The 25,560-nt window shown below is 42.9% G+C and overlaps 1 protein-coding gene across 7 annotated transcripts in view; it reads right to left on the bottom strand.

Moving 5' to 3' along the window:
- The window catches only part of RUFY3 (RUN and FYVE domain containing 3), a 129,755-nt gene extending 121,579 nt beyond the window's left edge, over window positions 1-8,176 (bottom strand). The window contains exon 1 of one of the 7 annotated variants that reach the window (XR_005010658.1): window positions 7,763-8,100. Coding sequence is in view for 5 of the 7 variants with exons in the window: in XM_036762962.1 (XP_036618857.1) it covers window positions 7,763-8,075 (313 nt within the window). In the remaining 2 variants the exon portion in view is untranslated. Of the gene's footprint in view, window positions 1-7,762 lie in introns of all 7 variants that reach the window. The other 6 variants (XM_036762962.1, XM_036762963.1, XM_036762967.1 and 3 more) reach the window with 6 other exon arrangements.
- Window positions 8,177-25,560: the final 17,384 nt, after the last annotated feature.

Consider the following 25,560-nt stretch of genomic DNA (forward strand, 5'->3'; position numbering starts at 1 on the left):
CTCTCCTTTCTGTGGCTCTAAGTGGAAAGGACCTTGAAGGGGGTGGGGGAACCTAGGTCCCAGTTCTGCTACTTAACTAGTCCTAGGCCAAGACTTTGGGTAAGCCATCCCCTTCCTAGAGGTCAGTTTCCCCATCATTAAAATGATGGCTATGTACAAGGGCCTTTCAAGCCCCCAATGTTCTCATTCTGCTATGTGAGGACAAGGCAAAAGCCAGCATGAGTGGACTATTTTTGCGGGTACCATTCCAAATATCGACTGTGGGAGAAATGGGGAGAGAAACAGGCAGATGGCATGGGTGTCCTATTGTCTCTAGCACCTTGAAGGATCCCCATCTTCATAAAATTAGAAGGGAGGGCTGTTGAACATTGGGGTGCTAAAGTTACTCCTACAGATGTGTCTTTTATATGGACTTAAGAGCAAATTTAGGTTGACAAATCCTAGGAACACAAGATGTTGAGCTGGAAGAGAAATCCCACCCCCTCATTTTAAAGATATGAAAACTCCCGGCCCAGAGACTGGTCCCCCGTCACATGGAAGAGCCTGGGTTGGAATCTAGGTCCCCTTGACTCAAATACAAGATTCTTCTTTGGTTCATGGGGTCACCCAACATAGAAGGATTTTTTTTGAAAGATTCAAAGTTAAGCAGCCCATGGAAATTTCTGAGATTTTGTATTTTCCCCTCTGAAGACCAGCAGAACACAAGCTTTTGTATTTACAGTACATCACTGATTTAGAAAGACTGAATATTTAATGGGCCTTTAAACCATTAAGGCTGTACCCCCAGAGATGATGGCTATCATCTCCCTCCCCTCTCACCTCCAGCAAGTACACAACGTAAGCACATGATGCTGCCTCTGCTCTTCGCATGCAAGATTCATTTTCTTGAGCTATTTTAGGCACTGCTAAACAATTAAAATAAAACCACTCCAAAAGCATACCTGAAATGCTCTACTTTGGGGCTGGTCAGGGCCTAAGCTAAAAAGCTATTCATTCCATCTTCCCCATAATTATTAAAATAATTATGACACTTACTAGGTAAGGAATTCTTAAGGTTATAACCTGGGAGATAGATCACATATGCAGTCAAAATAAATCCCCATTCCTTGTTCTACTCCCCCTTCCCCAAATACTTTGGACAATAACATCAGGAAGGATTTAAAGGAGAAAAACCCATTCTTGGGAGATGTGCCTGGACACCATGCAGATAAAGCAAATTTTTCATGGAACTATTTCTGCATTACACTTTTATGACTGGTTGGCATTTAGGATAGTGACTGGCATATAGGAGGCACTCAATAAATGTTTACAGATTGACTGGCCAGAGTCAGGTAGGTCACAGAACAGAGAACATTACGTTGGCAAAAAAATACACAAATACACAAGTAAATGGAAAAATAAATTAATAAACAGAGGTCATTCTTTAAGAAACAACAGTTTTGAGGTTAATGAAATTATTTATACACCATGCCATAGTAAATCTCACTCAAATTCCAACTGTTAGGGCTGTATCCCAAAGAGATCATAAAAACGGGAAAAGGACCCTCATGTACAAAAATATTTATAGCAGCTCTTTTTGTGGTGGCCAAGATCTGGAAATTGAGGGGATGCCCATCAATTGCTGAATGGCTGAACAAGTTGCGGTATATAAATGTAATGGAATACTATTGCGTTATAAGAAATGATGAGCAAGCAGACTTCAGAAAAACCTGAAAAGACTTATACGAACTGATGCTGAGGGAGGGTAGCAGAAGCAGGAGAACATTGTACACAGGAACAGTCACAGTTCGAGGACTGATTTTGATAGACTTAGCCCTTCTCAGCAATGCAAGGACCTAAATGCAAAGACCTTTTCCAAAGGACTCATGGTGGAAAATGCCATCCACATCCAGAGAAAGAACTATGGAGTTGGAATGCAGAGCAAAGCAGATTGTTTGCTCTTTTGTTTTGCTTTCTTCCTCATGGTTTCTCCTGTTCATTATAATTCCTCTACGCAACATGACTAATATGAAAATGTGTTTAATAGGAATGTATGTGTAGAGCTCATACCAGATTGCATGCTATCTTGGGGAAGTGGGGAAGAAAGGCAGAAAATTTAAAACTTCAATGTTGAAAACTGAAAATAAATTAATAAATTTTTTAAAAAGGGAGAGTAAAAAAAAATCCAACTGTTACTGATTAGAATCTTAACCTGGGATCCTTGGGAAACTTTTTCTTTTTTAAAATAAGTGAATAATTGTATTCCAACATAAATCAGCTCCCTTTACAATCCAAAGTATTTTATCTTATGCATCCAAAACCATTATTTAGATAACGGGTCCACAAGCTTCCCCAGACTGCCAAAGGGTCCAGGACCCTGAAAAAGCTGACAGCTGGCCCAGGATTACAAGGTTACTTTTCTAAGCAGACTGTAGAAAACAAGTACACCCCAGTAAGAAGTCAAAATAAATCTCAATACCCAAATTTGATTCAATTCAAACGAGCATGGATTCAATATCCAGCCTGAGCAAGGCCCTACAGACCTGGAGAATATAAGGACAAGAAAGTCTTGGCCCTCCAGAAGCTTCCATTTACTTAGGGCTTACAACTGCTGTAATTTGATCTTTTTTTTTCAGTTGTGTCTGACTCTTCATGACCCCATGTGGGGTTTTCTTGGTAGAGATACTGGAGTGGTTTGCCATTTCCTTCTCCATCTCATTTGACAGATGAGGAAACTCAGGTAAACAGGGTTAAGTGACTTGCCCAGAGTCACACAGCCAGTGTCTATGGTCAGATCTCAACTCAAGAAGATGAGTCTTCCTGACTTCAACAGTTCTGGGCAAATGTCACCCTCTCCTTTCCAAATCTGCCCAAACCTACCTTTGTATCTGTACATATTATCTGCTAAAAGTACATAAGCTCTTTGGGGATAGGGGCTGTTTTCTCATTGTATCACCAAAACCCAACGTGCCTGGCCCATCATAGGCATTTAATAAAGCCCTGTTAATTGATTTATAGATTTAACCCATCCTGGAAGTGAAGTCAGCATACTACAAAATGGCCATGTTTAACAAGAGCTGCACAGTGTTATGCCCCACCAAATCCCTCTGCATCACATAGGCACACTACCCAAGTTTGTGAAACTCGGGATTTCAGCCCTGACAATCTGCTATCATAATGCTTGGAACAGTCCAATACTCAATTTCCCTTCTTTCATCCCCCAACTGTCTGCCCTCCCTCCCCCACATCCTTTTCCCTTTAAATGTCCCTCCTGGGCCTAGACTTAGGAAACTCGACCTGCTAGTTGGCTGCAATTGTCCTAATAAGGAGATTTCACTGGCAACAAATGGGGGTAAGGGCAATGTTTGAAAGGCCCAATCAGGTGCTGCCCTGGCATGCAGGAAGAATACAGGAATTTGGTTCTCAAAGGCTGCAGCTGCTTCCAAGAGGACTGGCAACTGCTGGGGGCGGGGGCACTCCAGGGGTGTCAGATTCCTGCAGGAAGGGCTGCCCTTTCCCTAGTCTGCAAAGCCAAGCTATGCCAGGGCTTGTGGGGGCAAGCCTTGGAGCCCAGAGCCCAGCAAGGTGGAGAGGAGGGGAGGAGAAGAGAGGGCACATCTGCCCTCCCCACCCCAGGAACAGCAATGGCCCCAAGCAAGAGCAGGACTAGGAAAACCGGAGAGGGGAGTTTATCTGGTTTTTTCTGAGCAGAGTTCAGGGACCAATGTGCCTCAGAATTAAAAGAGTTCTGGAGGGGTTTAAGAATTCAGTTTCCTATACCCTCAAAAGCATGATTCTTAGGGAATGATTAGAGGGTCGTGCTATAGCTGAACACCTAATGCTGGGGGCAAGAAAGCTAGCATTTCCTAAGCCTGCTCTTGTTGGAAGTTGCTTGGGCAATGCCAACTCCAAAGAGAACAGGAAATCTCCTTTGGGCAGGCCCCCCACCCCCTCCCAATGCATTGCCTTTGCTGGAGAGGGAAAGGGGTCTAATGGGCAGCTTCGATTCGGCCTTAAACATTTTTGAGGGTAGGTATAATAATAAAGGCCATCTCACACCCAAATGGAACACTAAGTGACAAAGTGGAAACTGGGAAGCCTCATTTCCTATGTTTGGAGAAACAAAGATAGAAAGCAATGCAGAAACTTTTATTTCAGAGATTTTTACTGGAAAATTCCAGATGGGGGGGTGGGGCAAAGAAACTGACCCTTTGGAGTCAGCTCCAAGGATTAAGTCCAGGTTGCATGAGCCCTGGGATCCTAAGCCAAAGGGGTTGCATCTTGGGTTGTCACCCATGGCCTTTGCCCGAATGATGGTCCAGCAAACGAGGCCAAGTAAGAGCATGGGAAGGGAACCATGACAGATGGAAAGCCAGACCACACCCACAAACTGAGTGTCCCCCTAGGCTCTATCCTGGGCCCCCTTCTCTAAACTATCTCTCTAGGTGCTCTCATCAGTTTCAATGTCTTCAATTCTCATCTCCATGCAGATGTTACCCAGATCTACATCTCTAACCCTGATCTCTTATCTGAGCCTCATTCTCAAATCACCTGCCTTCTGGATACAACCAACAGGCCTTCCTAGAGGCACCTCAAACTCAACATGTCCAAAACACTGCCTTTCCTCCAGAGCTCTCCCCTCTTCCAACTCCCCTAGTACCTTCAAGGCTACCCCTATACTCCTAGTCACGTCCCCCAGGCTCACAGCCTTGGTGCCATTTTCCATGCCATTTCCAACTCAACAAATCTGCCTCAAATCCCACTTTCTACAACAGGCCTTTCTCCCCACACCCCCAAACCCGAGCCTTCCTGCCACTTAAAACTGCATAGATCGGGAATGTCAATGTCTTACATGTTCTCCCTTACTAGACGGGTTTTTTTTGCCATTTGCATCCCAGAGCAGTGCCTAGTCCAAAATAAGCTTTTAATAAATGCTTGTTTCAGACTCAGACACGTGACACTTACTAGCTGTGTGACCCTGGGCACGTTCCTTAACCCTGATTGCCTTGGCTCCCCCACCCCAAAATGCTTGTTGACCGAGGAGACATTGGTGCATGGACAACTTTTGCCCTTTGTGAAAAACAAAATCAAATTTTATTCCTTACAGCAGCAGTCCTCAAACTTTTGGGTCTAAGGTCCCCGTTACACTCTTAAAACTGAAAAAGCTTCTTCCCCCAAGAGCTTCTCTTTATGTGGCTTATATCAATAGACATTTACCCTATTAGAAACTAAGATGCTGATTATAAAAAGTTTGACCTGGATCCGCCTCCCTTGAAATGGGGTCCCCAGAGCACACTTTGAGATTGAGGTTGTCCTTTTTTCTAGGACCCTTCCTTATTCTATGCTCATCCCTGGGCTTAAGAGGCTTCAGCTACCCAGAATAGAACAGTCAGACTGTTATGGATCATCCCATCAGGCACCTGCAGTGACCTCTGAGAGTCTGCAGGAGGCCCGAAGCCAGGACAGCTTATTCCAGTGACTTGGCAGGACAGAGGTTAGCTTCCATTTAACAATAGTTATTCATCAATAATAGAGGCAGCTAGCTTGGTAGCTCAGTGAACAGAGCGCTAGGCCTGGAGTCAGGAAGACTTGGAGTTCAAATTCAGCCTCAGAGGTTTACTAGCTGGGTGACCCTGGGGAAGTCACAACCTCTGTTTGCCTTAATCACTGAAGAAGGAAACAGTTAATTAGTCCAGTATCTTTGCCAAGAAAAGCTATGGTCCTTGGGGTGAGGAAGAGTTGGACCCAACCGAATGACTAAACAACAAATTCAATAATTATTAATAATTATTAGCACCGCTAGGTGATAGGATTCAAAGGCAAAAACTAAACAGTCTCTGTCCTTCCAAGGAGCTTATATTCCAATGGGGAGATAAAATATGACCACAGTATAAGTGAGCTGAGGTGAGGGGGGTGGGAGGGAGAGTAGAAGAGAGAAAAAGAGAGAGGGAGGGACAGAGAAAGAGGGGAGAGAAAGAAGGTAGGAGAGTAGGAGGGAAACAGAGAAGGGAAGGAGAAAGAGGGAAGGAGAAAGATAAGAGAGGGATAGAGAAACAGAGGAGAGATGGAGAGACAGAAAGAAACTAACTTTTCTGGGGATCAGAGAAGGCTGTTCCATGGTTTAAAAGAAGGGGTCAGCTTGTGTGCAAATAGATGGAGGAAGGAGGTGGGAGACAGTATGCTAGGATCCGGTTAAAAGGGGGTAATGGAAATGTGACTGGAAAGGTAAGTTGGGGCCAGACTGTGGAAGTCATCTGATGCCAGGCAGAGGAATGTTTCAGTGTGAGGGGCCCTTTCCTTGTTCAGCTTATTGTATCACTCTGTTTGGCAAGCTGGAGAGCTCTGGGAACACTTCCCGAACTACTACGCACTTGGCACCTATCACCTACTGCCTGGAATTATGACCTACACAAAGATCAAACTAGGTCTGTCTCAAAGGAGGGTCGTGGCCTCGGCCAGATCTCCGGACTTATTTACAGGGATTGGGGGCTTCCAGTCAATTCATCTCTCTGGGGTTCATCTGCCCACACCCAGGGGCTCTCCTGGGAGCATCCAAGGTCTGCCCAGTATGGAGAAGGCCCTCAGCTCCCATACAAGCACCCACTTCAGCAATACAATGAATGTATTATTTCGCACGACAGAAAAATGCCAAAGGCAAACTGCTTCGTCCTTCAATTTTCGGTTGACTTTTGCCCTCTAAGTAATGCCACACGTAAGCAGTTGGAGTTTCAACTGTTTCTATCTCCGTGCCCTTGGACACTTTTTAGGAGTGTTTGTGGATTTCGGAGCTTTCGCAGGCAGTGAGTAGGAAGCCCTGGGAATCTCTTTTTAAATTTCCCTGCAAGCAAGAAAATGTGGACAGAGGTTGGACTTGTGATTTCACCGACACAGCTAACTTCCCGGTGAGGAGGCAGCCGGCACATCTGCAGCCAGAGAAGCGTCGGGGCTGCTGAGCGCACAGAGAGGGCCCAGGTTCTGGATAAGGGTCCGAGATGCGGCTGGAACCCGAGTCCTCGAGACCTCCCCCCAGGCCCAGTCGGCCTCTCCAGCCGCCGCACCACACTGCCTGGCCGGCAGTTCCAAGGAGCCCCTTCTGCTCCTGGCTTCCAGGTCAGCTCTCAGACCCACTAGGCCCCACTCACGGGGGCCAAGCCCGGGGCTAACCTCAACCTCCCTCCGGAAGGGTCCTAGCCTCCCCGTCCAAACCACAGGGCACTGATACTCGTTTTCGATCGGGGACCGAACGCCCCTCGTTTTTATGAAGGCAGCTGGAGCAGGGAACTTGAATGCGGATGGACTTTACAAGACCGAGCAGGGAGAATGACTTGGGCAGAATGCAAACTTGAGTGCAAGCAGCGGAGTTTGGAGATACCCGACCTGGGCCAGCCCTGCCTGAGATGGGGGCCTCCCACTGAGGGGCGGGCGGGCTGTTCCCCGCTCCTCCCCCTGTAATGATGTACTAACCCAGGGTTGTCCGCCCCTCGTGCGAGCTCACGGACCCCTGGAGGGGTGTAAGAGGGTGCCAGTCCCGCCTGGGGTGCGGGGAACAGGGAAGCCCCTGCCCCTCTGGAAAGGGGACTAGGCGGCCTCAGCCTCCTCCAGGAGGTGCGGGGAGTGGGGCGTGTATAGCGGGTGGGGTGGCTCCGGCCCCACCTAGGAAGGGGTGCGGGGGGAGTGGTCCGGAGGAGGGTGGCCCCAGTCCTCAGCCTGGATGGGGTGGCTGGGGGGGGGTGTCTGTCGGCGGCACGTGGGGGAGCCCCCTCCCTTCCCGTCCCGTACTCACGGGGCTTGGTGCCGCCGGGCGCCGGAGAGCTCAGCAGCAGGAAGGGCAGCGGCGAGCCCGGGGACGGCGGCGTCCTCCAGCCCCACGGCGGGGGCTGCGGCTGCACGGGCGGCTGGTGAAGGGACCGCGCCCCCGGGCCCGCGCCGCCATCGCCCGGGTACAGCAGGAAAAAGGGCGCGGGCTCGGGCGAGCTGGGCTCGGGGCTGCTGCCGGCCGGGGACTGCGGGGGCTCCTCGGCGCCCTCGGTCCGCGCCGCCGCGGCAGGAGCCGGAGCCGGAGCTGAAGCTGGCGCTGCCTCGGGAGGCTCAGCCATCACGGCCGCCCAGAGCCGGCCCGCCCCGACCAGCCCAGCCCAACCCCGGGCGAGCTAGCGGCCCGGCCTACCCCCCGTCGGGGGCGGGGCGGGGAGGAGCTGGAGAGGAGGGGGAGGAGCTGCTACTGTTGCCCCGCCCCTTAGTCCTGGCCCCGCCCGCCCGGGGTGATGGGGGAGGGGACACCCTGTCAAGAAAGCAGAACCCGGCTCGACCCGAAGCCTTCCGACTGCTCACCTTCCCCTCCTCCCAGCTCCTCCCCTCCCTTTCTTTAGGAGAAGCAGCACGCCCCCGCCCCCCACGTGGGGCGGGGCTCTCCCTGCTCCCTCCTCCCCCCTCCCCCCTCCCTCCTCCGTCTTCCCTCTTCCCTCTTCTCCTAGTCCTCCTACCCCTGGTTTAGGAAAGGCTGCACCCCCACCTCCACCGTTCACCTTTGTGCTTTAGACCTAACCTAATTAACTCAGGCTGCACGAAGGGGCGGGGAGGGCGGCTCACTGACTCGAGCTGAGAAAACCTTCCCCGCCGGGGGTTCCTTTTTAGGTAAAGCCCTTCACCTGGGGCTGGGGGCGGGTGTCCCAGGGCCAGGTAAAGGTGGCCTCCTCCCATCCCCTCCTTTTGTTGTTCCCTGGATGTCACGTGCTTTGCTCGGGCTCCGGCCGTTGTTCTTCCCAGGTTGGGGGGCGGGGGTGATATTAGACTGGTAGTAACACTCCTTTTACTAGTCATTGTTGATTTATTTTTAAGTTAACGAGCATTTATTAAACGCTGTTGATGTGCCAGTCACTGGGGCTTGGGGGGAAGAGGCAAAAACAGGATTAAAAATGTTTTTATCATTGTTTACTGATCCGTAATGCCGGGTAATTAACCCAGTCTTTGCCTCAAATATTATTTCTCTGACAATTTCATCTTTTGCCAATTGTCCAGGTTTTAAACGTGCTTGGTTGTGTTTTTTTTTCTTTTTTTGGCAGATGGATTCCGAAAAGATAAAAGATGTCTGTATAGAATAGTGAAAAAACACGGCCTCCACATTCTCCCGGTCTCTCCAACTGTGCTTTCCTTTAAAATGCTTTTGCATTGTGCAGCATCGATGTGGAGGGGGGCGGTATCTCCTTCTCTGGAGAATGAATAGAAAATGTCCAAATACACTTCCTATTTCAAAAGCAACCAGGGCACCCAGAGACTCGGCGCAAATCCCCGAGTAATGACCATTAACGGTTGCAGCTGATGATGCCCAATATCTTAATGACCCAGGGCTGTAGAATCCACTGAAGAATGTACTTGAAAGGCAGCCAGGTGTGGAGGGGTAGGGACTTGGAGTGCAGAAGAGCTGAGTTCAAATATTGACTCAGACTTTGACTGGCTGAGTGACCACGGGCAAGTCGCTTAATCTTTGCCTCGGTTTCTTCATTTGTAAAATGAAGAGATTAGACTTCATGACCCTACTAGTTCTAAAGAGTAGAATCAATAAAATCCCATTACCTGGGCAAGACCAAATATATAAAATCCTCTTGTTTTCAAAAGCCCTTCATGACTAGAAGCGCCTCTACCTACTTCACACCTTACTTTCCCGGGACACTTAAGGGTAGTGACCCTGGCATCGTCGCTGTTCTTGGAGCACTATTTTGGATATCTCTACGATAAAAGGACAGATATCCAAGATATATAGGAAATGGACACAAATATATGGGAACAAAGATGGCTTTCATCTCCCTACCTGAGGTATTTTCTCTGGCCGTCCCACAAGCCTGGAATTCTCCTCATCTGCCTCCTGGCTTCTCAGACTTTCTTTAATCCTGGCTAAAATCTCACCTTTTATGTGAAGTCTTTTCCTAGCCCCAGTAATGGTGGTGCTTTCTCTCTGTGATAATATGCAATCTGTCCTGTATATGTCTTGTTTGTTTATACTCATTTGCATGTAGGCTCCCCGGGCCCCCCCCCCAACACACACTCATTAGACTGGGAGGTGCTTGAAAGCAGGGACGGTTTTAAGTGTATTTATTGAGGAGATTACTTTCCTGGAGAAGGCAGAGAGAAGAGAGATGGAGAAATCTCTTCCTGTGGAGTTATTTTCACCTTGATCTTGGGAAAATTTTTGAGAAGAGACTGTTGATTAGTTAAAGACAATTCTTAGCTGCACAGACAAATTTTGAGGCAGGGATGAGCTGGGCCTAGCTCAAACAGGATTGCTGGTGATTAAATTTTCAGTGTGTCACCTCAAAAATCAGCAAATGCTATAAATTGGGACTTGGTTTATTATTTTATTGATGGTAAACTTTTTTAATGAATGGCAGAAGCAAGTTTATAGATTTTAAGTTCCTTGAGGGCAGGGACCATCTTTTGCCTCTTCTTGTATCCTTAGCACTTAGCCCAGTGCCTGGCACATAGTAATTGTTTAATAAATGTTTATTGGTTGATTGATTATCTAGACTTAAGAAAGTGAAGAGAAAATATTAGTGCTGCAGATTAAACTTAGAAGTATGTTATGGGTGCATTTTCTTTTCCTCAAAGAGCTGGTTGTTAAATACTTACCAGTACACCACTAGTTTGAGGTAACTGGGATATTTTGCACAATAAAAATATTGTAAAGAATCATCCATTCCTTATTTAATATCAATTTGATTTGTTAAGAAATTATATATTATATAAGCTGGGCACTCCTCCCTGCCTCTACTCTGTTATTCTAGGGGCTCACTTCACCAACGTATCCAGAGGGCAGATTGGGGCTCCCTAGAGGGAAAAGCTGCTACAAATCTCAGAGTTCTAGGAGTAAATCCATGGTTAGATATTCTTACTACTGTACTTTCCTGAGCCTGTACCGGTATGTTACTCATGAACAAATCAGCCAGCTGAGTCATTTAACTCTTTTTAAAAATTTTTTTCTGCATTTAACTAATTTTAACAAAAAAAGGAGAAATCCATATACAAAGCAGAACAGAAAAAGATGATTGTGTACAAATCCTCAAATATCTATTACTCATAATTTGCTTTTGGAAAAGTATATAATGAATTCAACATCTTACTTTCAAAGCTATCCTACTTTTATGTAATTCTTTCTGAACTCCCATCTGTACTCTTTTGTGCATATTCTTTTACTTCAGTTTTTAAATTTTTTTCTCTCTTTTTCTACAGTGTTATTACCACTCCTCTTCCCTTCACCCCAATCCCTCACCCCATTTGGAAAAAAAAAAAAGGAAAAACCCAAGCAACAAGTATGGACATTGGTCATGCCCAACATGTATGTCTCATTCTGCAACTTAAGTCCTCTGGCACCTTTCTGCCAAGAAGTGGGTAGCTGGTGGAAATTAGGTTCAGAACAACATCTGAAACCACATATCCACAATATGCTCCAAATGGATACAAGTTGTAGACATACAAGGTCATGTCATAAACAGATTAGAGAAAGAAGGTTGTTATTGTCGTATGATGGCCTTCCTTACTTTCTTCAATTTAAGTCTAAATCTTCCAATAAGAAACTCATGATCTGACCTATGGTCAGATCCAGGTCCTGTTTCGACTAATGTATAGAGGTTCTCCACCTTTGGCTTAGAAGTATATAATCAATCTTCTATATTGGCCATGTGGTGATGTCCACAAATAGAGTCACCTTTTAGGTTGTTGTAAAACAAGTGTTTGTTATGAAAAGTGAATTGTCTTGACAAAATTCTATTAGTGTCTGCCCTCCTTCATTTTGTATCCGAAGGCCAAACTTGCCTGTTATTCCTGTTATCTTTTGATTTACTACTTGAGCTTTCAAATTTCCTCTGATCAATGTGACATCTTTTTTTGGTGTTATTTCTGGAAGATATTATAGGTCTTCATTGAACTGGTCATCTTTGCTCTCTTTGGCATCAGTGGTTGGAGCATAGACTTGTATTACTGTGATGTTGAATGGTTTGCCTTTGATTTGAACAGATATTATTCTGTCATTTTTGAGATTATGCCCCAAAACTGCTTTTCTCACTGTTACTGACTTAGAGGGCCACTTTCTTTTTTGTAAAGGATTCTTGCCCGCAGGAGTCTATGTAAGGATCACCTGAATTAAATTCACCCATTTCTGTCCATTTGGACTTCTCTGACATCCAAGATGTCAACATTTATACTTTCCATCTCTTCTTTCACTACATCTGGCTTACCATCATTTATAGATCTTATATCCCACTTCCTGTGCAATATTGATCTTTATAACCTTAGACTTTCCTTTCGTCACCAGATGAATCTGCAGTTGAGCTTCCTTTCAGCTTTGGCCCACCCACTTCATTGGTACTCTTGGCTGTCCTCTGCTCTTCCCTAGTAATGTGTTGAACACCTTCTGACCTGAGCGGCTCCTCTTCTATTGTCATCTCTTTTATTGTTCTTGTACTGTCTGTGGGGTTTTCATGGCAAATATACAAGAGTGGTTTGCCATTTCCTTCTCCAGTGGGTCACTATGATCCATGTGTCTTGAGTAATCTGCACACCATAGCTCATAGTTTCATTCAGCTATTCAAGCCCTTCTACCATGACGAGGCAGTGACCAGGTAGGTGGCGGGGATGGGGTGGGATGTGGGTGGGGAAAACTAATAATATGATAAAGGCAAATTAAAACAATTCTGAGGCTCCATTTCACACCCATCAGAATGGCAAAAATATGAAAAAAGACTTATGACAATTGTTCAAGTGGTACTAGGAAGACAGGAATACTGATGCACTGTTAGTGGTCCTGTGAAGTGATCCAACCATTCTGAAAAGCAATTATGGAACCATACCCAAAAAGTCACTAAATGGTGCATGCCCTTTGGCCTATCAATACCACTATTAGACATATACAGAGAGATCAAAGTGTGATACCTGAGTAGCCAGCTATTGCTAGAAAAACCCTGCCCCCAGCCACTAACTGCAAACCCCAGTCTGCATAAGAGTGTCCTGGGCCCCTAAGACATTTCCAAGGAATGTAAGCTAATTAACTGAGTGGGCTGAGAGACAACGCTATCTCTCCTCTCAACAAAGCCAGCTGGAGCATCCCTCAGTCTGCCTATGGCCTTGAAGGATGAAAGCCTCAGCCCCAGATATTCTTTTGAATTATGTGACTGTTCCTAGCTCTTATCTCATGAGTCATGTTGTGGGATGTATGGCAAACTGGACACAGAGATCCTGGGTTGTAATTCCAATTGACACTTTGTCAACTATCTGATATGTTGTATTTACAATCTATTAAGGAATTTCCTTTGATCATGGTCATAAAAGGTACAGATGTGCCGAGTCTGCAAAATGACATTTCAAGAGATAATTAAGCACTGAATCCTGTGTTCTCTATAAAAACTACCCTCTCCCTTTAAACGTGGTCATTTGCTTTGGGAATTTTTCCCCGAATGACCGCCGGCTAATAAACTTCTCCGTTCAAAACTTATACTCTGTGGTGTGTCTCACTCGCTATCTGGTATAACAAAAGAAGGAAGGAAAGGATGAACCAATGTGCGCTCACACACACACACGCGCTACAGCAGCACATTTGTTAAAATTTAAAAAAAACCCTACAAAGTGGGTTTCCTAATAATTGGTAAACAAATTATGCCTTAGGAATGCAATGAAATATTATTTCAAAATTATAATTCTTATTTCCATAAGAAACAACGAAAGGGATAGATTGAAGGAAACCTGGGACACGCATATCCGGTGGTGCAGGGAGAAATGAACAAAGCCAGAATTTGTACAATGACCACACCATTGTAAAGGAGAAAAAGTGTAAAAGCCTTAACTATGATCATCGTGTAATCCTGGGTGTTTCTGACAAAGAGAAATTGCATGTTAGTAATGAAATTCTTCAGGCTAGAATGGAACCTCTTGGCTTGACAGACTTCTTCCCAAGAGAGGAGGCGCACAGGTAGAAGTGATTGGACACAATTCATTCTTGCTAAGAATTTTTAAACCGAATACAAATAAGGTAGCATGGGGAGTTTTGTGTTGTCTTGCTTTGATATGGGAAGTCTTTCAAAAACTTCAGGAGAGAGAGACAGACAGATGAAAGTGTAGGAGAGAAACAGGGAATGGCATAGAGGAGGGTAGGGACCTCTATCCGTCAGGACCCCGAGGAATAGTGTGGCTGGAGCTGATGATGCTTGCAGAAATATCTTTGGGAAATCGGATAAAGGATGGTGACTTTTTTCATGTCTCAATTCTCTTTGCCTAAGTGAGCAGATATTTACTAGAGTTTTGCTGTTCTTAGAATTTGTTTAGTCTTTGTTTTAATTAGTAGCATGATTGATGAACGGGGAGTTTCAAAATCAGAGCTGGCAAAGTATGAGGGACAAATAAAGGGATGGAAGTTCAAACCCCTGGTCTAAATGGGGGGGGGCGGGGGGGACATGGTGCCTCAAGGCCTCAGGTTCCCCACCCCCTAGTAAATCAACAAGATTCTATCCTGGCTAGGGGCTCATGAGCTAAGTGAGAGAGAATCTTATTAATATCGAATTTTAAATAGATTAGTATGAACAACCCCAATGCAAACTAATAGCTGCATTCAGAATGACCTGTGTTGATCACGTTGGCTTTTCTCATTGGTTCCTTCCATGCTTACAAAGACCCTGTTTGTAGGGGTGGAACTGAAGACCGTTATTACAGAGTAGGTTAAGCCTGGTGGGAGGAGAAGGGAACTGGCTGGATGAGACTGCTAAAGCCCTTATTCCCAGGGTACAAGCCAGAGGATGAGTGGATGTTCCTCCTTTCCTGCTCAATAGGCAAAACTTTTTGTATCATTTTCAACCAAACAAGCCTCTAATACCTGTAGACTGAGCTACAAATACAATGACCAATTGGGACTCCAGAAGATCTATGACAAATGTCACTCTTTGAGAGGTGATGGTCTAGAAGTACAGAATGAGATATGTATTTTCAGACAGAGCCAATGTGTAGATTTGCTTTATATAAGGATATTTACTTGTTACAAGGGAGAACTTTAATCTCTCTTTTGAGGGATGAGGAATAGTGATAGTAATACCTTAAAAAGGATGAAAAGAAAGAAAACAGGATTAAGGATAATTTAAAAAAACAAGTTAGAGCAGAAGAGGATACAGTGAAGCAAAGAGCTGTTGGAAGTATCATATTTAAAAAAAAAAACAGACTAGTTCATAGTGGAAAAAAAAAACCCCTGTATATAATGAAAGTTGTTTCATATACAATTCCCTTTCCAATTTGCATACTGACATGTTCATATTTATTGATATTTTAAGTTTGTAATTTAAAATAATTTTTAAAAATGTTATTAATCTGTCATGCTGCAGGCCTTAAAATTATCATTTCCATTTTTAAAAATCATTTTTTGCCAGTTACTTAATTTGAAGTGAAGGAAGCTTGTGAGTATCTGAGTGCAGATTTGAACTCAGATCTTCCTGAGTCCTGGTCCAGCACTCTATTCACTAGGTCACCAGACTAACTCCAAGAATTTCAAAGAAAGGCTGAGGGATAAGAGAGGGAGACACTCCACTCCTCTGGCCCCTCTCATAGGGTTGATTAGAACTGCTTTCTCTCCTCTAGCTTATTAGACACTTGAATGCTGGTTCTGAACTGGTTTTCTGTTTTATGCAAAAATCTGCAGGGTATGTTACTGAATTTCCTCAGTCAATCTCAACAAACCTCCTTTGGAGCATCATTCCATTTAATTCATCTTTCAAGGTAGATTTTTCACCTAGACTAATGCCTATTACTTTAAGTGGAGTGGCAGTGATTGGATGATTCAATAAAGTTATCTAGACCTTGTTTGGGCAGCTAGGTGGCACAAGAGATAGAGCCCTCAGCCTGGAGTCAGGAAGACCTGAGTTCAAATCTAGCCTCCCACATTTACTAGCTGTATGACCCTGGGCAAGTCCCTTAACCCTGTTTGCCTGTTCCATCATCTGTGAAATGAACTGGAGAAGGAAATGGCAAACCACTCTAGTAACTTTGCCAAGAAAACTCCAAATGGGGTCATAAAGAGTCTGACACAACTGAACACTGAACAAAAGACCTTGTTCACACCTAGTTAACATTTTTGATTGACAGATACAATTGAAAGGTCCAGTGACCCCCCCCCCACCCCCACAGGTAAAGACAAAAAAAATCAATAAAAACATTTTTTTCAAGACATCACATTGTCCAACTATTAATCATCTTTTCTCTCTCTTGCCAAAAGAGTAAGTATCCAATAAACCAATCATAAAAACAAACCTATGGGGGGGGGGGGAGAGAATCCTCATTAAAATATTAAAAAAAATTTTTGTAAAGTTTTTTCATTTTACACTTAAATACAAAATCAGAAAAAAATGTTGCCATGTACACAGCAGACCGTAAGAGAAGATTTAACATAAAATTTTTTTTTCATATATAATAACTACTACACATTGTTTTCAAAGTAATCCATCTTTACTTCCTTGTTGGTTTTCTTTTGTTCTCTGGTGCGCACTTTTTATTTTATTTTTTTCCTCTCCCTCCTCCCCTCCACCCTAAAGAATGTGACAATTAAGTACGGATATATATGTTCATAAACTTCCTTCTACACACTGTAGCGTGTGTATACACTCGTACACATATATGTAAGACCGTACTATGCTTGTTTCCTTCTATCATCTGTTTCTCTTGAGGTGGATAGCATCTTCCTTCATATGTCCAAGTCTTTCCATGTTTTTCTAAATCAACCCACTCATCACTTCCTATACCACAGCAATATTCCTTTCTGGATTTAAACAGCATCTTCCTTTATAGGATCTTTGAGATTATTTTGGGTATTTATAATAGTTAGAATGACTTGGTTGCTCAAAGGTATTCTTAAAATGATACTGCTGTTACTGTACAGAATGTTCTCTTGGTTCTGCTCATTTCACTCTTCATTATTTCACTGAGGTCTCTCCACGCTTTTCTAAAATCTTATAGCACAATAATATTCCACCATGAACATAGACCACAGTTTGTTTAGTCATTCCCCAATTGACGGGCATCCCTGCAATTTCCAGTTCTTCGCCGCTACAAAGAGCTGCTATAAATATTTTAGAACATGTAGATTCTTTTCCACTTTCCCTAATCCTTGTGGGAAACAGAACTAATAGTGGTGTTGCTGGTATAGGGTAAGGCACTTTAATAACTCTTTGGGCATCATTCCAAATCTCTCTCCAAAATGGTTGGATCAACTCACAGATCCATCAATGAATTAAGGTCCCAATTTTTCCATATCCCCTACAACATTTGTAGCTTTCCCCTTCTCTCCTATCAGCCAATCAGCTAGTAAGTGTTAAATAATATCTCAAGGTTGTTTTAATTTGCATTTCTCTAATCAATAATGATTTAGAACACTTTTTCACATGACTATAAATTGTTTTGATTTCTTCATAGGAAAATGTCTATTCATATCCTTTGACCATTTATCAATCGGGGAATGACTCGCCTTCTTATAGATTTGATAAAGTTCTTTACCAATTCACTCGGAAGTCATGGCATCACCTTCCTGATGTCATGGTCCTCTTCGAGAATGAAGGAAAAACAACAATAACAAAAATATATTTGCGTTATGAGACCTTTATCTGAGCAACTGTCTATGAAAATTTAAAATATAACATATACAAATATGTATGTGTACACATTTTGTTGTTGAGTCATTTCAGTTGTTGTCCTACTCTCTGTGACCCCATTTGGGGTTTTCTTGGCAAAGATACTAGAGTGGTTTGTCATTTTCTTCTCCAGCTCATTTTACAGACGTGGAACTGAGGAAAATGGAGATAAGTAACTGGCCCAAGGTCACACAGCTATTAAGTATCAGACCGCATTTGAATTCAGGTCCTCCTGACTCCAGACCCAGCACTCTATCCACTGAGCCACATAGTTCCCTACTTTTGCAAAGAAGTGTCAGGAAGGTTGTGTTTGGTAGCTCTTCTTTGGGGCCACTTGACAACCTTCACTTAGTCTGTCAAGCAGTCAGTATTTACTAAGTGCCTACACGCAGTTTTGGTCTTTCAAATTGCATTGTTTTATTATTATGTGTAATGTTTTCCTGGGTCTTAACAGAAAAGTAATATTTGATTACACTCACTTACCATAACTTGGTTAGCCATTTCCCAATCAATGGGCATGTATTTTTGTTTCCAGTTCTTTGTTGCTATAAAGTGTTGCTACAAAGACTTTGGAACATGCGTTGTTTGTTTTCTTTCTGTCTTTGACTTCCTTGGGCTATATGCCTAGCAGTACGATCTCAGAATCAAAGGGACATGAGAGTCACTTAATAAAAGTCCAAGTTGCTTCAGAATGGCTTGTTTAATCCATGGTTCCACCAACAGTGCATAAGTAGGCCCATCTTTCCAAAATACCTCCAACACTGACTATTCTCTTCTTTTGTCATCTATGCCAATTTAATGAGATGAGGTGAAACATCAGAATTATTTGATGAGAATTTCTCTTATTAATAGCTATTTCTTTTTGAAACTGAATTGATAATCAGTCTCTCCATGCTGCTTTTACCGACAGAATGTAATGGAGTATAATTAAAAAGCAAACTAATTTCTCCAATTTTAAAGGCTAACATTTTATTCTGAAATTCCATATGAATGTATGCTTTTAGTACTGTCAAGAAGACACCTGCTTTTTCGAGACACTATGGGAAAGTTTGGGATGGACATTTGGAGCTATTTTAGTCAGCACCAGGGAGGATGAGTAGTCTCATGTTCTTTCATCAAACGTCCCCCAGTGGGACTATCAGAAGAATATCAGACTAGAACTGCTGATCTACCTATCCCTACAAAGTAATTAGTCTAATAATTTTAGCACTAAAAACTTTAAGTTGTGTGGTGCCATTTGTCTTACAGTCATTCAGGCCCGAAAGCTCAGTCATCCTTGACTGATTGCTCATCTCATCAGTTGCCAAGTTTTGTTGATTCCACCCCCCCTGATGAAAATGTTTAAATTTCTCCATTTATGTAATGTACTGTCCCTTTAGTATGTGAAGAGTTCATTTGCTGAGAGAGATAGAAAAAGACATTTTGTGTAAGTAAAAAGATAAAATCCACTTGGGAAGAAACACAGTCTGTCAAGATAAAATGTAAAAGACGGACACAGACTGTGAGGAGGAATGTATAGAGAATTGATCCTCAGAAAAATGTATCAAAAGGACTTTTTTTGAAGGAAGGGATGACTGCGGTAATAGTGACTGGAGGGTATTGTGGTTCTTCAGCTTATCCCCACATGACTACTTTCAGAGCTGTGAAAGTTATAACTGACAAAGTTATAAATCAAATAACTGTTGGGGAACTGTGGGAAGATTAAATAAAGACTGAATTTCATATCTGACTGAAAGGTGGATTTAAAAAATTTTACCTCATTTTACCTAACATTGAATCACTGACCATCAGGAGACTCTGATTTGAGGCATTGGTGTATCAAAAAATCCAGCTTTGAAAAAGCCTATGGGGAAAAATGATCAGAACACAAGACAAAATATAAGACAATAAGACAAGACAATACAAGACACAAAGGTTTCAGTTGCTATGCTGGGAGCCAGCCAATCAGGAGAGAAACATTGCTTTACTGTTTGGCTGATGAAAGGCTGGAAGCTCACCGAAAGAGAGCTGACCTTTAAAGGTGTTTGAACTCACTACCTTACAGCCCAATTCACAGCACAAGAGAGGGGAGCCTCTCAAAGGAATCTGGTTGCTTTCTAACACCCTTTCTAGTTTGAGAAAGAGAAACAGAAGGGAAAAGACAGACTGTGTCTAGTTAGCCATAAGAAGAGGCTTGGAACTCATGGGACAAAGCACTGTCTTGTTGAGGGAAAGCTGGCTGAGCTTGTCTGTATTGCCCAGACAGGCAACCAGAAGACTTTTGCTTTGCAGTGCTGTAAGAAGTTTAGAGCAGATTAGACAAAACAGGATCCTCTTCTATTGCAGAGTCTGGGATTTCTCTGGATTAAGGGAACTGCTTGTCACAGAAAAAACAAAAAACTTTTAAAATTTTATTTTTTTTTATTTATGAATGGCTATGAACAGAAAGAGCCCATCACTGTTTCTTTGGCTAGAGAGCAGAGAGGCTTTGTGTAGCCGGAGTGGTGAGGACTAGAAGGGCAGTAGTTAGGAGAGCATCATCTTCCTGCGGCCAGACTAAGGACATCAAGGCCTGCAGTCTGAAATTGTAAATTGCCCCAAGCTCGTGGTTTTCCCCGCTCACAGTATCTCTCAGCTAGGTAAATGTAATACCTTTTCCTCCATGATTATGATGCAGGTTTATGGATGGACTGCGATGTTTTAATTATTCCTGAATTTGATTTATGTTGAGTAACTGTTAGCTTATAGTAATTCTTGCTTTTTCTTCATTCCTCTCCAGGCTGCACCAGGACTTTCCCTCAGACCTTGTGGCCTCTTTATTTGATTGGATAGCTCTTCCCAGTACCTCCATTTAAAGAGGTCTAGGCTCTAGACTAGTATCTCCTTCTTTCTACTCAGGGGTGACTTCCTCTACCAAGTCCCCAAGCTGGGTACCTTTGTTTTCCTCCCAACCCCCACACCTTTCAGCTTCCTTTGATGTGTAGTCACGCATTAGAATGTAAGCTCTGAGGGCAGATAACTATCTTTTTTCCCCCTACTTATATTTGTACTACCTGGACCTTTAGCACCTTGTTTGGTATGTAGTAAGCACTTAATAAATGCCAATAGTTGACTTATGTTTAAGTAAATGCTCAAAAGTTAAGGGTGTCATGGTGTTTTGCAAAGTGCCTGGCATATAGGCCCTCAGTAAGTGCTTACTGTATATTACATAAATGAGAAATAGGAGCTATACTAGTAAGTATAGTTCAGTCATTTCAGTGGCATCCAACTCTTTGTGACCCTACTTGGAATTTTCTTGACAAAGATCCTGGAGTGGTGTGACATTTACATCTCCAGCTAATTTTATAGATGAGGAAACTGAGGCCAACAGGGTTAAGTGACTTGCCCAGGGTCACATAACTAGTGTCTGAGACTGGATTTGAACTCAAGTCTTCTTCACTCCGGGTTTGATGCTCTATTCACTGTTCCCCCCCACCCCCGAGAATAATTTTAGTCAGTCATCTGGTGTTGATCCCTCTCTGGGAATCCTAGACCTGTGGGCATAAGGGAAGCTTATGGTGGGCAAGTCAGCCCAGAAAGTATGAGGATGTCCGTGCCCCATGCAGATGCTATACAATTAGTATTTATTTCAGAACACAAGCATGCGTTATGTTCTTTCTTCCCCCTTGGATTTTTAATCATAGAAGCAGGATAGTATAATGGAAAGAACATTGAATTTGGGATGAAGAGTCTAACTTGGGTTCGAGTCTAACTTTTCTACCACTTAATAGGCATTTGAAGAATTTCATTTCTCAAAATTGTATAGATTCAGGCTGTCATAGCAGGAAGAAGCCTGAAAGGTCATCTTGTCCAACTCCTTCATTTTACGAATGAAGAAATTTAGTCTGAAGTTGGTTAAATGACCTACCCAAATCCACATAGCTAGTTTAGTGGGAGAGGCTGGATCCAAACCATGAACTATGACTTCAGGTCAATAAATCCAACGATAAACATTTATCAAGTGTTTGCCTTGTGTTAGGATGTAGAGAAACAAACAAAAAGCAACATCAGTCCCTGCCCCTGGGGGTTCATGTTGTTATGCTGTTCCCTCATTTGAAAAAAAAGAGGGAAAAACCTTACATGATTCTAAGGTAAGTGATTTAACCTGTTCACAGAAAATTATCGTGCAAAATACGTAAATTCATGAGTGGTGAATGCAAATTATTACTTTGAGTTTGAATACAGAAGGGTCATCACGGTTTGGAATATAATCAGAGAAAGCTGGGATGAAGTGGGAGGCTTCAGAAGTGGGAGTGGGTGTGTGTGTGTGTGTTAACGAGTAGGTTAAGGGTATAAGAAAGGTATTCTGGGCTTGGGAAACAGACTGAAAAAGACATTTAGGCAGGAAATTGTGAGGGCTTAGTGTATGTTTAGTGAAGAAGGGGGATGGATTGGGATGGGAAGGGGATAGTAATTATTCTAATTTGGTAGGAATGTAGAATACATAGGAGTACAAAATTAAGTCAGGAAATGTCAGACAGTACCAGATTTAGAGGACCTTAAATGCTCAGAAAAGGAATCTAAAAATTTACTCATTGGGTGAGCCAGATCTATGCATAAGGAAGAGAGTTTGTCCGTGTCATGAAGGATGGCTTGGATAGGAAGGAGAGCAGTTGGGAAAAACCTATTGAGTGGCTACTGTGGTCATCAGATTTGTACCAGGGGGATAGCAGAGGAAATGCAGAGGAGTGTGTATGAGAGAGATGGTGGAGGTAGAATGGATGGGAGGAGGTAACTGGCTAGGAAAACAGGGAGAAAATATTCGGTACTTAGGAGATTGGATGAATGTTGGTGCCACTTACAGAAATAGTGAAGTGAGGAGGAAGAGTAGGTTTTCTGTGAAAGATCTCAGTTTTAGACATGTTGGGTTCGAGTTACTGGTAAGAGACGTCCTATAGGAAATCAGAACAAAGGAGACTTGTGTGTTACGGAGGGGACTCTTACTCAGCCATAAGTTGGACTAGATGGCCTCTGAGGTCTCTTCTGATTCTGTGATTTTGAAGACAGGTCAGGGCAGGAAGAACACTTCTGGGAGTTAAATTATACATGAAAGTCACCTGTGGAACCATGATGAGCAAGACTGAAAGAACAAGTTATAGGTAGGAGGAAGAAACCAGGAAAGCTTCTCAGATGCTATACTCCTCACTGTAAACTGCTCATTTCAAAATAGCTCAGAGAAGGAAATTAACACAGAATGTTAATTCAGCCCATTCTACACAAAATTAAAACTTTTCATTTTCAATTCTTACTAGATTTATTCCACTCTAACTCCCATTATGTTTTCTAAATTCCATATAAAGCCATTGTTTCCCTAGAGAGCCAGCAATGCGTCCACCAGAAACATCCCTAGACTTTCCTCCCACTGCATATAATAAATTAGAGCGTAATTCCTTTCCTTGAAATTAATATTGCTAATATGGCCATATAATTGTCCCTCTAGGCTAAGGAATCAGCTCATTATCCAGGCATAGCTTGGAGTTAGATCAGGGGTTCACCTCATGGAGTACTGCTCCTGTGCCCTGGCCACTTCCAGGACAATAGCTCAGGGCTGAAGGACTTATATCCCCTTGTTTTTCTCTGAACTGGAAAGGCCTCTGACCCAGTGGACCTTAAAAAAGAATTGACTCCACTCCTTTCTCCTTTCCACCCAACCCAGTAGGGATCTGTTCCAAAGCTTCCCTCTGTTTATTTAAAGTTTATATTTTACGTTGCTTTTTATCTAGTCTCTCTTTACAAGCAGGTACCAAGATAAAAATACAGTTAATCTGAATGCATGATTGGTCTGTACATAGTTCCTTTGGTTAAGTACTGTGCTGAATCAATTTATGGGTCTCTTCATATAGCATTAGGAGCCCTTGAGACCTTTTAGGGATCTTTATTGAAAGGCACTGGGGAAGCACCTTGAAAGAACAATGCATCAGCCTCTGTAGGACCCTAGAGAACTTCCCAGAATTGGGAAGATAGACAAATGTACCAGTTATATCCTACTTTATTTGCTGAGGACAGCAAATATTTAGCTGGGGGAAAGAATGCGGCAGGCATTGTAATATGGCTTGTGGCATGCTGATCCTGTGCCCTGGCCACTTCCAGGAAAATACAGGCTGACTGGCAGCAAAAAGCAGTTTCTACATGGTAAGAAGACCACTAACAAGGAGAAAAGCTGGTCTGCCTTGCTATAAGACATGAACCTGGAAAGAATTTCTTGGACGATGCAGACCTAATGGAAAATGTAAAAGGCTTGCTCAGGAGGCCCACAAACTGAATCATATCTGGATGCAACAACTTTCTGTGAGAGTATTACTATAGTTTCTGTTTTCTTTTAAAATTTTTTAATATGTACTTATGTGTCTATGTTTAACATTTCTTTTGAGTAGAAAAAATTAGCCGTCCCATACCTGATATCATACATTAAATACCTTTCTACTCCCATTTTGTGGGGGACTTTAGATATGAGCCAAACCTAAACTTTAAGTAAATTTCTGGGTTCTGAGGTACAGAATGTAAAAGATCAAAAAGTGTGAGAAAAGGTTAGCCCCTTTCATTAAAGGCCAGAACAGAATACAGTCACTGTGTACATGGATCCAGAGCAGAGGGGATCCTTGGTGGAAAGGGAGATGGTGAACTGCCCCAGTCTCTTGGGCCCAATGGTGGTTCTTATTGCTAAATTAGTGTAATGTTAATTAGTATAATTCACTTATCTCTTAAAGAATAAAATAGAAAAGGAAGGAGGCAATAGATTGTGGAGGGCCTGGCAGACACTTGAGTTTTACTTTTTCCTACAAGCAACAGAGAACAAAAGAAAGTTCTTGAACATGGGAGTGACCTTAGGTAGTAGTGGTGAATTAGGAGACAGATCTAAGTGGAGAGGGGTAAAATGAAGAAAGTTAGCAGCAGATTAGATGTGTAGCATGGAGAGCTGAGAGTCAATGACTAAATCATCTGGTGGTGTTCTAAGACTGTTAATCAGCATTCTTGTGGAGATCTCACAAGAGAGCATCCTGTGTGTTTGGGGGAGGGGAGTAAGGGAGGAAAGGAGTCGAGAACTCCAGGGGATAGAGAATTCTAACTACAGCAAGCTATTTTCTACTCAGTCTGGGTTACATAAAATTTTTTCAAACACACTTCTAATTACTTTATATTTTTTTCTGCTTTGATTTGCTCTGTTCACTTGTAAATAAATATCCTTGCTTAATCTTAGTATGGCTTACACGGGGCAACAGAAAGTAGTCATTAGAATCACATCTGATTTTGATTCTATAATCTTTAGGGTGATGGGAGAGAATTAACCTGGGATCAGGTGTTGCATATTTCTGAAAGCAGGGACCCAAGCTAGCTTGGGAACTGAGGTCAGAAGTGTCCTGATACAAGGGTTCAGTGATCAGTAATATTCAGAAATTAGTAAAGGAAAATTCCCCAAGAATGCCATGGACTGGTCAACAGGTGCTGGGCAAGCTAATGAGATTAGCAAAGCCTATGGCTTAGAGTCACATATTTACCAGGCCTTAATATTTCAATTTTAAAATGTTGGAAAATGTGAAAGACGAAATCCCAGAAAGATAAACAATCTTAAGTGAGGAAAACTTTATGGTTCATATATACATATATATATGCATGTATGCACACGTGTATATATATGTACATACACGTATATGACTTTTCATAGACTTGTACAAATATAAATAAAGTCAAGGACTACTGGTGAGTTGATTACAAAACTGAGTGCTTGGGAGGCTGGTGTTACTCTCAACAGAAATCTTGTCCAAGGCAAAAAAAAAAAAAAGATAAAGCTTGTTTTGGATAAAGTTTGAGATACTCATAGGACATCCAGGAGATAGATATTTGGAGCTACATATATAGATCTGAGATTGTGCACGGAAAAACAGGATGCTTGAATCCATAGGAGCAGAGATGAGCAGGA

This window comes from Trichosurus vulpecula, chromosome 6 (assembly GCF_011100635.1).
Source record: "Trichosurus vulpecula isolate mTriVul1 chromosome 6, mTriVul1.pri, whole genome shotgun sequence".
In the NCBI taxonomy this organism is placed as follows: Eukaryota; Metazoa; Chordata; class Mammalia; order Diprotodontia; family Phalangeridae; genus Trichosurus; species Trichosurus vulpecula.